The 14,065-nt window shown below is 40.5% G+C and overlaps 1 protein-coding gene across 3 annotated transcripts; it reads right to left on the reverse strand.

Moving 5' to 3' along the window:
* Positions 1–568: 568 nt before the first annotated feature.
* On the reverse strand, positions 569–11,516 carry fip1l1b (FIP1 like 1b (S. cerevisiae)). Of its 3 annotated transcripts, none has more exons than XM_049571937.1 (16): positions 11,228–11,516; positions 10,808–10,862; positions 10,237–10,315; positions 9,956–10,068; positions 9,356–9,420; positions 9,096–9,203; positions 8,777–8,907; positions 7,864–7,982; positions 6,870–6,923; positions 5,787–5,886; positions 5,473–5,623; positions 5,255–5,336; positions 4,418–4,473; positions 3,896–4,085; positions 3,585–3,731; positions 569–1,229 (listed from the first exon to the last, which is right to left on the reverse strand). In XM_049571937.1, exons 1-16 carry the CDS (start codon positions 11,304–11,306, stop codon positions 1,088–1,090), a joined length of 1,671 nt encoding a protein of 556 aa, XP_049427894.1. In that variant the 5' UTR covers positions 11,307–11,516; the 3' UTR covers positions 569–1,087. The 3 variants fall into 3 exon arrangements, with proteins under 3 accessions (XP_049427894.1, XP_049427893.1, XP_049427896.1); XM_049571936.1 differs by having other exon boundaries at positions 569–1,232; XM_049571939.1 differs by lacking the exon at positions 6,870–6,923 and having other exon boundaries at positions 569–1,232.
* Positions 11,517–14,065: the final 2,549 nt, after the last annotated feature.

The following is a 14,065-nucleotide window of genomic DNA, read 5'->3' on the forward strand; positions in this document are numbered from 1 at the left end:
ACCGTGACTTTTGAGCATCAAAATTCTGTCAGTTCATCGTTGAGTCCAAATGGACGTTTGTGCCAAATTTGAAGAAATTCCCTTATGGTGTTCTTGAGATATCACATTCACGAGAAGGGAACAAACGGAAGGATGGGCAGACAAATGGAAGCACGGACAGCCCGAAAACATTATACCTCTGGCCACGGCTATCACTCCGTCTTAGGGGCATAATTACATTTACACAGACATCCAGAATCTATGAATGTGTGAATATTTTGAATTGTTGGACAGAAGATGACTTAAACTGCTGGTCTCAAACTTTAAGTTGAGCACAGACAAACGAACCCCTTCAACAGATGAATGTGCAAACAACCTTCTAGTGTGAAACTCTGCTCATAAATACTGCACAGTGAGGCACAAACACCCATGTGAAATAAGAACACATTTTTAAGCGGAGGAGGACTTAAACATGCAGAATGAGTAGACTACATAGTTCTGTGAAAGATTAATATGAATCAGAATTAGGAAAATATTATGTGAAGAAATATTGGACCATTTATTTAAAAAAAAGTCACAAAACAACATCTTATCAAAAGTTTTTTTTTTTAATCAAACTCAAACTGACAGCTGTCTAAAGATGTCTTCATACGGAACAAGAACAAACAAACAAATGACAGCAAAAAGAGCTAAATCTGCTGATCATCCTGACTATACAGAGAAATCTCCAAGCATGACCTAACTCCTACAGCAGTACTCTGAGAGGAGGGCTGGGGAGAAGAGGAAGGGGATGAAGATGGATTGATGTCCTGCCTGATGTCAGCTAGTGATGGAAAGACAGATGAAGTACAAGTGACAACCATCCCTCCTTTACCACCTCCTCTGCTCCATCCATTCTCTGTGATGGTGAGGATGAACGACAGGACTGTGGAGGAGAATTGAGATTGATGGATAGGGGAGTGACAGGGCGCATCGATCACTCTGCGACTTCCTGGTTTTGTTGGTCTGCGCTCATCGTCTCCCTTTCCTTCTTTCTCATCTCGGTGGGAGACACAGAGGGACAGACGGGACCGGAGACAGACAGAGGCAAAACAGGAGGGGGCTATCACTACTCCATGGCTTCCTGGTTCTCTTGGTCTGCGCTGATGTCCTCGCTGGCCTCCTTGCCCTCCTTGCTCCTCTTGCTCTTCTTGTGTTTGTGCCTCCGGTGGCTGTCGCCCTCCTCGCTGTCGTGCCTCCTCCTGCTACTGCTGCTAATGGAAGGAGAAGGACGAGAGTGTGAAAAGGGCAGAGGAGGTGAGGTGAGGGGATATTTGAGAGGGAAGGGAAAGAGATCAGACGGAAAGTAAAGGGCAGGGAGGGAAGGGAGATAAAAAGGTTAGGTAGGAGAGAGGTATAAATACAGACAAGATCAATGGGTGAAAGAAAAGGTGAAATGAAATGGAGACAGACAAAAGGGTAAAGAAAATGACAGGCTGGCAGCATGGTGCCACATAAGAATAATGGAAGTGAAGTTAGGTGAAGGACAAAGTTTGAGACAACTGAAAAATGGAAAATATTTCTGATATACTGTTTCAGAAAGATCCAGTTTCTCAGTCTGCTATTTGCTATGCCCTTATCCCACTTAGTTATTGTTGTTACAGCTGCCAGTCTTCCTGTTCTGACGCACCACATATGCATTTTACAGTGAACATAACAACAAAGCGAAATCCTTAGTAATTTTTGAAAACTGAGAAAAAAAAAAAAAAAAAGAGGGGGGGGTCGTCCTTGTTTTCAGGGGCAGACAAAAGCACCGTCTCATTTCAGTTAACAGCATCTACCAACAATCATGAGCCAGAAATAAGAAGCTTGCTTTTGTACCTGTCCCAGATTTTATAAGCAGGGGTGTCATTTTTCTGGATTTTTTTTTTTTAATTCTGGATTTTCTGACCTGAAAATGTGACCCACATGGATCATGCAAATACATAAAAATATTTTTTTCCCTTAGCCCCAAATAATAAAACTTGGAGTAGTAAATAGTCTCTAAAGAAGAAGGCAGTATTGTAATTTTGTAGCTTCAGTGAATGGAACAAAGGCAAGATGAGCCCAATCAGAGAGGGTTTACAGGAAAACATGGAAATAATCATGTCTTACACAGTTCTGTTGGTTCTTTAGTTGACAGGGTTACTATCTCAAATGCTAACTAGCTGAGCTGAGCTCACACAGTCAGTCATGGATATATGTTGGGGTTTTTTTTTTGTTTGTTTGTTTTTTTTTACTGGTGAAAGAGGGGAATCAGTGGCACAAACATCCTCTCATGCTGAGCCAGGACAACAAAGTGTGTAAATATCTGTATGAGTTTCCCCGGACTCAACATCTCGCATCTTTTTAATGGGAGTCTAGTAGAGTCTGCAGGATTGGACAGCCTAGCTTAAGTCTGTTGACATATTTCTGCATAATTATTAGCCATGTGCTTCTGTCTGCTTTAGAAGACACACATGAAATGATACAATGGACGGTTGAAGAAAGATAAATTTGGCTAAAAGTAATTAATTTCATTATAATAATTAGGGCTGGGACAATATGCTTTGGTCCTGATACGATTCTATCACGATTCTGGGTCCCAATGCGATTTACATTGCGATTCTGAATAACTGCGATTTTACAAGTATTGCGATTTGATATTTCAATTATCTGGATTTTTTTCCTTACACAAAACCAAAAATTGAATTCAATTCTAGCGACTTCTGCATATTATGAGTCATAATTCCTAAAAAAAATTATGCACATCATGTCAGTCAGCCCATCTGAAATTAATTTGAATGCAGAGTGGTGCACCATCTTTACCATACAGAAAAAACATTCTCCTTATCCACCCCCATCTTTAGGTAAACTGCTACATTTAGCTGCTTCTGCTCATTAAACTAGTACCATAAATAAAAAAATCTGTCAAAAAGTAACTGAAAAATATCAATTCTGGAGACAGAATCTATTTTTAGAATCATCCAAGAAAAAAATCACGATTAATATAAAAATCGATTTTATTTTCCCCACCTCTAATAATAATGATTTAGAATGTTTGTTTAAATCAGAGTTTACCAAATTTCTTAACTTGTTACACATACTAATGATCTGAGGACAGGATGTGATTTATTTTATTTTATCTGTTTAGGACATTATCTTATTATTCTTTTTCTCTTTGTTTATGCCCAGCACATCAGAATGAACTGTAAATGAGTGATGAATGAGTTATTGGCCTGGACCCTCCTAAAGAGGTCAATTTAAAAATGTAATACATTTTCTGCCTGACACTGACAATGTTATTATGTGCAATGAATTTTGTACTACTGTGCTAGGATCTAGGATCAACTTGTACTCAGAAAAGACATGCTACACAGTAGAGGTGCCATTTAAGAACATGTTTTTTTTTTAAACTCTCTTTAAGCTGAGTATCACTCATACTACAGCTCCATGTACACTGCTGCAACATGTGGATAAATCCAAATTTTGTCAGCCTACTGTGCCTAGTTATAGCTGCTAAGTTATGACAGGATGATGACTGTTTGGGGGAGGAGTTTAGCAAACTCAGTTTTCCTAAGAAAAGTTGCGTGTGTGTGTCTTTATACCTGCGAGAGGACTTGTGGCGTCCCTCCTCTTTCTCTCGGTGCCGTCTCTCTCTGTGTCTTTCCTCTTTCTCCCGGCTCGACCGGTCACGATGACGCTCTCCATAACCACGCTCCTGGTACTCACGGTAACGATACCGCTCCTCGTCACTATGGAAGTTGAAAGAACAAGACCTTTAACTTGAGTATGTTATGTTTGCATGTATACCAAACAAGTCCATTCTCTGATTAAAAATATTTCATTTTAATGTTAGAGGTTTTTTTTTTATCTAATATTTCATCAGTCTGTGTCTGTCTGTTTTTATCCGTCTCACCTGGTGTAGCCGATAGCTGAAGGACTGTGTTCCCTCTCTCTCTCCCTCTCATGTGTCCTCTCTCGGGGTCTTTCTCTTTCCTTCTCTCTCTTGTCGTCTCGACGAGAATAGTAGTCCCAGGGTTTAGAGTTGTCCATTATGGGGGGCCAAGGAGGAGGCACACCTCCAGCAATGGGTGGAGGGTATGCACCTGAAAATGTAAATAGGAAGGGAGATGAAGGCTTGGTTATTACTTTGCTTTCTTATGTTTCCTGGAAATCAGACTTTGTTCAAATCCAGTTCGCAATCTTTGACAGTCACTAATCATGCCAATGGGTGATAATGCTTTATAAATCATAATGACATGAATATTTAGGACGCATTTCTGTCAAAATATCTTTGTTTCCACTGTTTTAAACACATTGCAGGATTATATTTTCTATATGTGTATATGACAGTAGATCTCTTATTAATCGACTGAATCGACTGACACTGTTGTGCTGCTGATGTTAGAAGACCAGATTACACTGTAAAGTTTCCTACCTTGAGGGAATGGGTATGGAGGGACAGAGCGTCCATCATAACCTCCACCATGGCTACTGCAGAAACAGAGGAAAGGCAACATGTTAGTGTTAGTGTGTGTGTGTGCGTGCGTCTGTGGGTGTGCTTCTATCATGGCAAGGACCAAGTATTTTTTCATGTTAAGATGAGTAAAAACTAGGTTAGAGGATGGAAACTAACAGCGATACTAACAGTGATTTGCTGCCCATCGCTCTCCAGTGCTTCCACGTTTATTTTAGACTGATGATTGTATCAGATTGGGATGATTACACTATATCGACCTACAGTTACAGCTTTTAGATTACAGTTGTAGTTGTATTTGGTCATGGTGATCTGTGTTTGTCCTTGCCATCGATCGCTTTCTTTCTTTGACTTCCTCTGAAGTTTCTTTTGTATGTGGAGCATCCACTCGGAGATGCTAACCTTTCACCATGCATCTAGCTGCTGCTCTGTTGCTATGGTCTCGCCTGGCTTCCTGCCCCCTTTCGCTCTGGCGGGTTGATGTAAAAAATATCACTTCCAGTGCAACAGCACTGCAAAGTTGCCTCAGACACCACAACGCTGGTGTGCTACAACGTACCGAGAACCTCCCCTGGCAGTGATAGGCTTATCAGTCATCTGGGCTTGAGTGTAACAGACATTCATTTACATATATCAAATTCCAGCTTTAATGGTTGAGAAACAAATAGCTAAAAAATTATCAAAGTCAGAAACGCTTCTTTTTGTGTCTGTTGCCTGGAGGGGAGTTACTGAGTCTGTTTGACTAACAGCAGCTTGTGTGTGTGTGTGTGTGTGTATTTTTTTAAACATGTGTATTACCTGTCCATTGTGGGGATGATTGAAGGAGGGGGCCCGCTGGGTGGAGGAGGAAAACCAGGAGGAGGGACAGTAATGGGCAACCCTGCGAGGGAGAAAGAGAGAATACACACACTGAACACAATAAAATAGAGCAAGTACAAGGGAAGATCAGATGATTGCTTAAAATTGAATACACACAAGAGGCCAGCTGAGAGAGAATAAGATGATGATGAACTTACTGGGTGGGGGGATGAGTGGGGGTGCAGTGTTGACGTTGGGTGGTGGAGGGAGGAACGGAGGTGGGGGTATGTTTGGAGGAAGCGGTCCGGGAGGGAAGAAAGTAGGAATTTTAGCTGGAGTCGGCTCGGCGTCTGATTGTTCAGCGATCACCTGCACAAAGAGACAAGAGAAGGTTGGGATGAAAACACACTCACTTCAGTTTCTCTTAACGTTAACCCTAGTTTAGGCAACAGGAAAACTTTTCAAATCACTTTTTTAGAAACAGCTACATGTTTCATAATTCAGAGCGACAGTCTGTGTTGGCTCTGTGTACCTGGATATTGTTGCCTTCTAGATTGTGTCTGCGTCGCCCTTCAACCCTGCTGATGGTGGCTGTCCCTCCGCCAATCACATCTATAGTACCACTGGGCTTCCTGGGAAAAGAATATTCAAAAGTAAAAGTCAACACACTGAGCATACACACTGTCTACTTCCACACATAAGAAACATAATCAGCAATGTGCATAGACTAAACATCTAATTCACATGAAAGTCTCTAATGATGTAGTCCCCAATAATTTGAGCAGACTCCTGAACGTTCCAAAGACTAGGCCCTGACAATGGACTGCAGGAAGAAGCAGGAAAGGAACTACGCTCCACTTAAAATGAATGGGTCCTTGGTGAAGAGGGTGGACAGCTTCAAGTACCTTGGTGTCCATATCACAGAGGGCCTGGTCCCCTGACTCAGTGGTAAGAAAGGCAAGGCAGAGACTGTTTCACCTTAGAAGCTACAGGGTGAGGAATTTCTACCCCTGCACCATCAAGAGCGTCCTGATGAAGAAAATTACTGCCTGGTATGGAAACGGCACCTAACAGGACCACAAAGCCCTGCAAAGAGTGGGTGTTTGGCTGAACATACAGTAGGCACTGCTCTACCCTGCATAGGGAACATTTACACCAGGTGCTGCTGGACTAAGACCAGGAGAATCATTAAGGATCCCAACCACCTGCATGACGGTCTTTTCTCCATGTTGAGGTCGGGAGGATGGCATCTAGTACACACGGCCAGCACTGAGAAGCTCAGGAAGAGCTTCTACCCTCAGGCCACAACGATCCTAAATGAGGTCACTTCCTGAGCTGACTGAGATGTGAATTGAGCTGTGGTCCATCTAAAATGAAGATATTCTAGTGTCTCCTTCTAAAGTTCTAACTGATGTTAACTTACTACGTTACGACACATGCACATCATCACACCCCCCTAAAGAAAGGAATATTTGGGGCCTTGGAAGTAGCACCAGGAGTTTTTCTATGGTCATGTTTCATGGTCAAGAAAAACGCCAGGCCCCCTGTTTTAAACATCAACACATTTCCCATCAGGCCCATTTAACCTTGTAGAGACAAGGCCATGCCAACTTACGTATAATAGGACATGTCCTGAACAGGTGGGCCAGGCCACTGAGGGGGAGAGATCCTACCATTTTGAAACAAAGGACAGGGGTAAAGGAGATGAGAGTAACATCGGCCCAAACACACACACGTACAGCCCATGGGATGATCTATTCTAACCAGAGGGACACTGATAAACCTGGAGGTGACCAGGTGTGTTTTTGTGTGTCGTGTGAGTCGAGACGGAGTCTGAGCATGTTGAAAAGCTAACACAAGAAATATTTTCACTGTGCAGTTTGCTTCCACAGTAACTACTGCTGCCTCACAGCAACCTGGTTAAAATAAATATTTTTCCCTCCTCTTAAGATGCTCAATGCGTTGTGCATCAATTCTCCTCTTCCAGCTTCTCCTTGTCTAGACATGAGCCAAAATTCCATCCAAATGTAGTGCAATTTTTTTTTTTATTCCAGAAATTCATCAAAAGATAATGTGAATTAATAAACGTTTCCATTCTCTACTGTTGTGTTAATATAAGGAGTGGAGCAAATCGAGATAAACGTTTGATGGCGCTAATTCTAGAGCCAAGTGCCAGTGAAGCATTGCAGGAAGCGCAAAAGATGATGTATTTAAAAAAGTATCAGTCAAATCTCAAACAAAGGGCAACCATGCAGAAAACATGATGGAAATATGATGCTCATGTATCAATTTGTTACACTTCCATCATTGCCCAACACATATCTCATGTTTTTGTCTGCTGCAATTTTTACTCTCTTCAGTGGAGCAGAGGCTGAAGCAGACATTTCAATCACATGCTTCATGTACGTCCTGATAGATTTTTTTTTTGTCATTTATTATTTTTTATTTGTGTTTCGACTTTTAATTATTTATTTTTAAAAATGCACATACAACAGGTGGATGAAAATACACTTAGTTTCTACCTTATCTACATTTCTGTGCATCACTTCTAGTGGAAACTGCGTGTGTTATTTTACCAGATCTGTAATAGGCAGAGATAACGGTGTTACCTGGTGACCTGACTGACAGCAGGCTTGTACAGACTGACAGGAGATGTGAAGTCTGGTTTGGAGGTGTGAACAGGCAAACTGGATATGTCCTTCTCATTGCCCGTCCTGCCTTGCTGAACCTAAGAAAGAGCCAAAAAGAGCTCATTTCATGTGTTAATCATAGCAGAGGTAGTTAGTAGAGATTGAAGGCAGTGTCTTCAAAGCAATGTAGAAATACAGGCGATAGAAGTGTGTGAAATTAAAATACATTGTTTACTTTTGTTACTGTTCCTCTGACCTAAAACAAAAAGGGGGTAAAGCGTTTCGTATACTGGAAAACTTCCAATTAAACCATGTGTGTCAAAACTTTTATGAATGGGGGCTAGATTAGATAATGTGAAAATACCTGGGGACCAGCTGCTACTCACATCATATAGGTTATTAAAAAAATTACATGACAAATGACACAAACGCAAGTGTTTCATCTTAAAGTGAAGGTAGGTCTGCTATCTAGCAAAAAATATCTGGTGTGAGGTATTTGTTTGTTTGCTTGTTTACGGTCTATCCATGAAAACACATTAATTCAACCTGCACAGTTCTTTCTTGGTGCATGCCTACAAACTAATATGATTGTTCTGCCATTGTGAGGTGAATGAAAAAAATGATCTTGCTTGATTAATCAATATTGTGTTAATTATAAAGTATATTTTGAAAGACAGGCCGAGGGCAGTTTTAAAATCAGTCTGCAGGCCACAACTGGCCCCCAGGCTGGACTTTGGACAGGACTGGGTTAAACTGTGCAGGAAACTGCTCTGATTTCAACTCAGTGGTGAGAGGGAGAGGTGTGTGAAGAAAACAGAAGGGTGATGAAATGTAGAGGGTGTTGACAGGAAGAAAAAACAAACAAAGGACAGAGTAAGCACTGGTCTCTCACAGTGATCTTGCTTGTCACTGAGCCGACAGTGGAGACCTCAAGGCCCATGCGCAGTCTCTTCTGTTTTTCACAGTAAGCCTTCCATGTGTCTTCATTGAAGCCGTAGTTAAAGTAGTCAGACAGATCCGCTCCTACACACACACACACACACACACACACACACACACAAAATGTATGATATACTGCACACCCTCGGCATGAAGTCATTGTCAGTGACACCAAACATCCTGAAAATGCATGTAACTGTGGTGCCTAAAGAAACAGTTACAATTTATTACAGTTTTTTTCAATAGACACACACAAAGACACACAAACAGACCTGGTTTCCTCCAGGGTTTTTCTTCAAAGGACTCCATGTCCGCCTCAAGCACGGGAACCCCGTTAATATTTCCAGGAGCCTCCAGGTCCACTCCCTTCATCTTGGAGGCTACGGAAAATAAACAACACAACATGTTAACCAGACACTACTCTTATTTACTACTTCTGTGTAATCTCTATATCCTCTGTTGAACAGATCAGTGCAGAATACACATATTTTTAGGTCAAAACAGAAACCAGTTCAAGAATAGAGGATGATACCTTGTCCATAGGGTCTAGAGCCTGTTGTCTTAATGTTGAGGTTGACAGGCGGAGCTCCATAAGGTCTGGGAGGAAAAAAATTAAAACCCTGTCATTGATATCACAATCTACTCATAATTAGCTGTCATGTACACCAGATATATCACCATATACAAGTAAAGAACAGGAACAGTCAACTGTGGTGAACAGGCTTCTTAATATGCTGATAGTGTATGACAGTTCCTGTTACTTTTAAGCTTTAGCATCCTCAGTATTTGATGTGGACTAGACAAGCTATTTTTGCCTCATGTCAAAGCATCAACAAGCTTATAAAGTTTAATCAGAGACAAGACAGTGTTGACTTCCTGCTGGTCATGGACCAATATCAATAGGTCAGCAGTGTTCTGAGACCTTTTCTGAAAACTATCAAGAAATTATGGTGTGGGAAAGCACATGTTTTAAAAATCAAATCTTGTTTGTTTTATGAATATGAACAAAAAAAGTGCAGGAAAACCCAACTTCTCTTTTTTTAAAACAAAAATTAATAATATTAATATAATTTAAACTAGCCAAAGTCTGTTAAAGTAATCTGCAAAACCCCACTCTTGGACTATAACCTACGTGTATTGTGGTGCTCCAGTTTTGATGTCTCCAATGGTGACGCGGACATCATCATCGTCGTCATCGCTGTCGCTGTCACTGTCAACGTCCTCACCTGCAGCTTCAGCTGTCGCCTGAAAGTCAAGGAGGAAAAGATTAGACATGAGTGTTTCTCAGAGGGACAGAAAATAACTGAGAGGAATGTAAACTGTGACATACGCACATGTACAAAAACAAAACGGAGAAAGAGCAGGGCAAACATTGCAGCACACACTGTGACTGTGTGCCTACACGCTTCCTACCTCAGAGGCCACTCCATTCCCTGTAGCATGTGTAGCCGCATCAGCAGCAGCATCCTCTGTTGAGGCATCACCAGGTGCACTGTACATAAAATAAACATTAAGTTTCTTTCAGTTACAGATAGAACATAACCAGTTACTCTAAACATCCTCAAACAACATAAATGAACTTGTAAATGCCCAAAAAATAGTGAACAAAACCTCCATCTTAAAGAAGGCACTTAGGTTTGTCCCCTGCTTCGTATGAATTTAAGAGAGACGTTTCACTTTTTTCAAGCTGAGTTTTCACGCCCTTTAACATCACGATGATGATGGTGCAAATGTAAGAGGATTAGAAGGTATGGTTTGACACGATACATCATTTTTCATGCATTTTTCTTGAAACGTATGAATGCATATAAGCTGGATGAATGCATGGATGTGTGAGGGTTTATGCTTCTTTATGGTTTCTCTTTGTGCTGCAGTGAATAGCACCTCCTCCTCCTCCTCATGATAGAAACAGGTGTCTTCTGAGTGTTTGTAACACTTACACAAATCCAAGGTGTTTATGTGGGTTGTCAGAGATGTTAAATACCTGAGTGCAGCATTCAGTTTGGCTTCCTCGTCCTCATCTTTGCTCTCTGACTCATCTGAAAGATGAAAGATGCAACATAGTTGTGTCAACAACAACCAGCTCCAAAGGCATTCATTAGCTTCTCGTGTTTAACCTGTGCAAATATCCAACAGAGCGACATTTTGCAGCATTTTAAGTTTGGTTCAATATGTGACAGGTACATTCAATCACTTTCTCCTCAAGTCATACACACGGCTGCAAAAGGCCGGGAAAAGCAAACAGGCTCTGCTAGCTTAGCTTCCAGGCTAACCCTCTCATCTTCTCATATTAGCAGACTGTGTTGTTGGTTAGCAACTCCTTAACTGACACACACATTGATACATGTATGTTTCGGTCAAGGAGAGTTGTGTTTGCGGACAGCATATGTTGTATTTTGTATACCTCCATACAGCCATTCCTCCTCCTCATCTCCGGCGCTGGCATCAGTGGTGGTTGTTTTGTCCGCTTCCTCCGCAGACATGTTCAGCTAACACGGAGCACGAGCTAACGTTAAACCAACGGCAGCTTCTCAACAACAACGTTCAGCACCGCTTCTAAATGCGGTAATACAAGTACAATTTATCCCTTCAGCGGGGACACACGGTTATGTACACAAAAATTATGACTCCATTGGATTTATCTCCAACCTGTTCTTGTGAGTGTGAACCCGGAAGTAGTTGTTGGTGTCCCGCTACGTGAACGTGTTGTTGCAGAAAACACAGCGCCCCCCGGCGGATGAGACACCACGGTTCATCCAGGAGCTGCCAGTGATCAATACTGTGATATACATATTTATATATTTATATATTTCTGTTTGTGTGTATGTATTGTGTGCTTCTGTACTATATCATACTATATTTTGTTCATTTCATACCGTCTTACTATATGATACACTGTATTTGATTCAGAATCACATTTATTGTCCAACTTACTAGGAACAGACAAGACTATCGTATACAAGTATGTTAAAAAAGTTGTTTATATAATATAAATAAATAAAAATAAAACACCTATACAGGTCTAGTGTTCTGTGTGCTGTAAAATACATTGTTACTGCAAAGAAATACATACTGCATGGATATACATGGACTTGATGATTATTTACAGTATGTCCATGTGTACATTTCTCTAGATACAGAATGTGGGATTTATATTGACAGTGACAGATGAAATGTCCATATGAAAAAATTGATGCATTAAAAACTTAGAGCAGCGGATGTTTTGGTGTTATGGGCTATTGACAGTGTATGACTTGTTTAACTGTTTATCAGAGTGATGGCTCTCTGTTTCTATTATGTTGCTATATTAATACAGACAACACCGAGTATCAATACTTAACATTATACATTATTGTGGTGTACACTGTTAATCCTAGACTTGATGACTTGGTGCTATAAACCAAATTGTTTGACTTTATCTAACTTTGTCTTTAATTGTGCTTGAGTAGTTTTCTTCTTTTCTTTTATTTCTTATCTTATATCGTGTGACAAATACATGGTAAAGTGATTTTGACTGAATCCTTAGTCCTACAGATAAGTCAACAGTCATATGACACTGAGGTTCAGGAGAGTCCTGACCTCTTAGGCCGCTGGGCCGCTGGGCCGCTTGGCCTCGACCTGGTGATCCGTAGGCAAATAACCATCTATTTTAAAAATGCACCACGTGGTCAAAAGGATGAGGATGCTCAAACATTTACCCATTTGTAATTGTTAAACATGACACTCTGAAACCATGAGCTGTTTTATGCTTCAAGCCTCTACTCCTCTGGAAAGGCTTTCCACAAGGCTGGATGGAAGTGGGCAAAGCAGACAATTGCCCCTGGGTCACAGACCCTCATGGAGTCACTAGGTGTATGCTTTTTGGTCATTTGATTGATTGCAAATGTGTAAATATTCAGTCTTAAATAACAACTTGAAATAAAAAAAAACAAGTTGGTGTAGGCCTAACCTTGTCTTGTAGAGGAGCCTTGCATCATTAGGAGTCTACAGATGACGCTTTGAGCTAAATGCTAACATCAGCGTGCTCTCAGAGATGCTGATATGACGCTAATATGTTGATGCTTAGCAGGTATCATATGTTCACAAACTTAGTTCAGCATGTTAGCACGCTAACACCTGCTGATTTGCACTGACCTGAGCAACACAGCTGAAGCTGAATACTTTTAGTGTTGCAAAGATTAAACTAAAACACTCAAGTATTGGACGAATTAAAATGTTGACCTGATGATGGTGCCAGATGGATAATCAGTTATCAAAATGATAAAATTTAATCCCAGTGGGAAACATGAGTGCCTGCACCAAATTTCATGACAGTCCATCTAGCAGGTGTTGAGATATTTTACTGAAAATCACAAATATCAGCCTCATGGTGATGATAGAGGAAACATCAGGAGATCATCAAAATTATTAGGATTCATGATGCAGTGACCACGAATGTCTATACAAAATGTAATATAATCTATTATTATGATTCAAAAGTTGATAAAATATTTTACTTTAGAGGAAAGTGGTTCGACAGACCAACAGACAAACCAGAAACACACAGAGAAGGGAGAGACGTCTCACCAGATCTCAACATATATATCTGTCATTAGCATTTCATTATACACAAACCACATTCTTATCAGTGAAGTATGAATATCCAAATTTATGGTGTTTTTTTTTTTTTTTTAAATCTGGATTGAAATGCTGAGATGTTTAAAAAAAAAAGGATGGGAAGCTGTCATCAAAGAGAATATTCAAGTTTAACCACCAAGTCGCATCATCTTCCTATTGAAGTGCTGACTTTATGTAAATAAGTCCTCAGAATATTTGTTATACAAATGGTGTGTTCACTACATAGACCTATGGACACAAGAACACAATGCAAAATAACATTGTCAGAAACTGAATCAGTGTATTTGTATTTGTTTTGTTCCCATTCCTGCATTAATTGATAGATTTTGCAACACACAACAACAACAATCAGGCTTCACAAAGGCTGCTGACAGTTTGACAAATTTCATACAAGCCTGCTTTATCTCCTTGTCTGTCAAGTATCAAATTAAGAAAGGCACAGGCTCCACTGTTGCTGTCACCTGCTCATTAGTGACTAGCTGATTGTAATTCTACAGTTTAATGTTGAAAGCAATGTTAAAAAACTGTATGAAGCCTGGGCAATTTGATGTAATTTTAATTAAGTTGTGCCTTTCTGAACTGCCGGTAGTGAAAACATCCTGAGCCCTCAACATTGCTGCTCTTC

Source organism: Epinephelus fuscoguttatus, linkage group LG3 (genome assembly GCF_011397635.1).
Source record: "Epinephelus fuscoguttatus linkage group LG3, E.fuscoguttatus.final_Chr_v1".
Taxonomy (NCBI): domain Eukaryota; kingdom Metazoa; phylum Chordata; class Actinopteri; order Perciformes; family Serranidae; genus Epinephelus; species Epinephelus fuscoguttatus.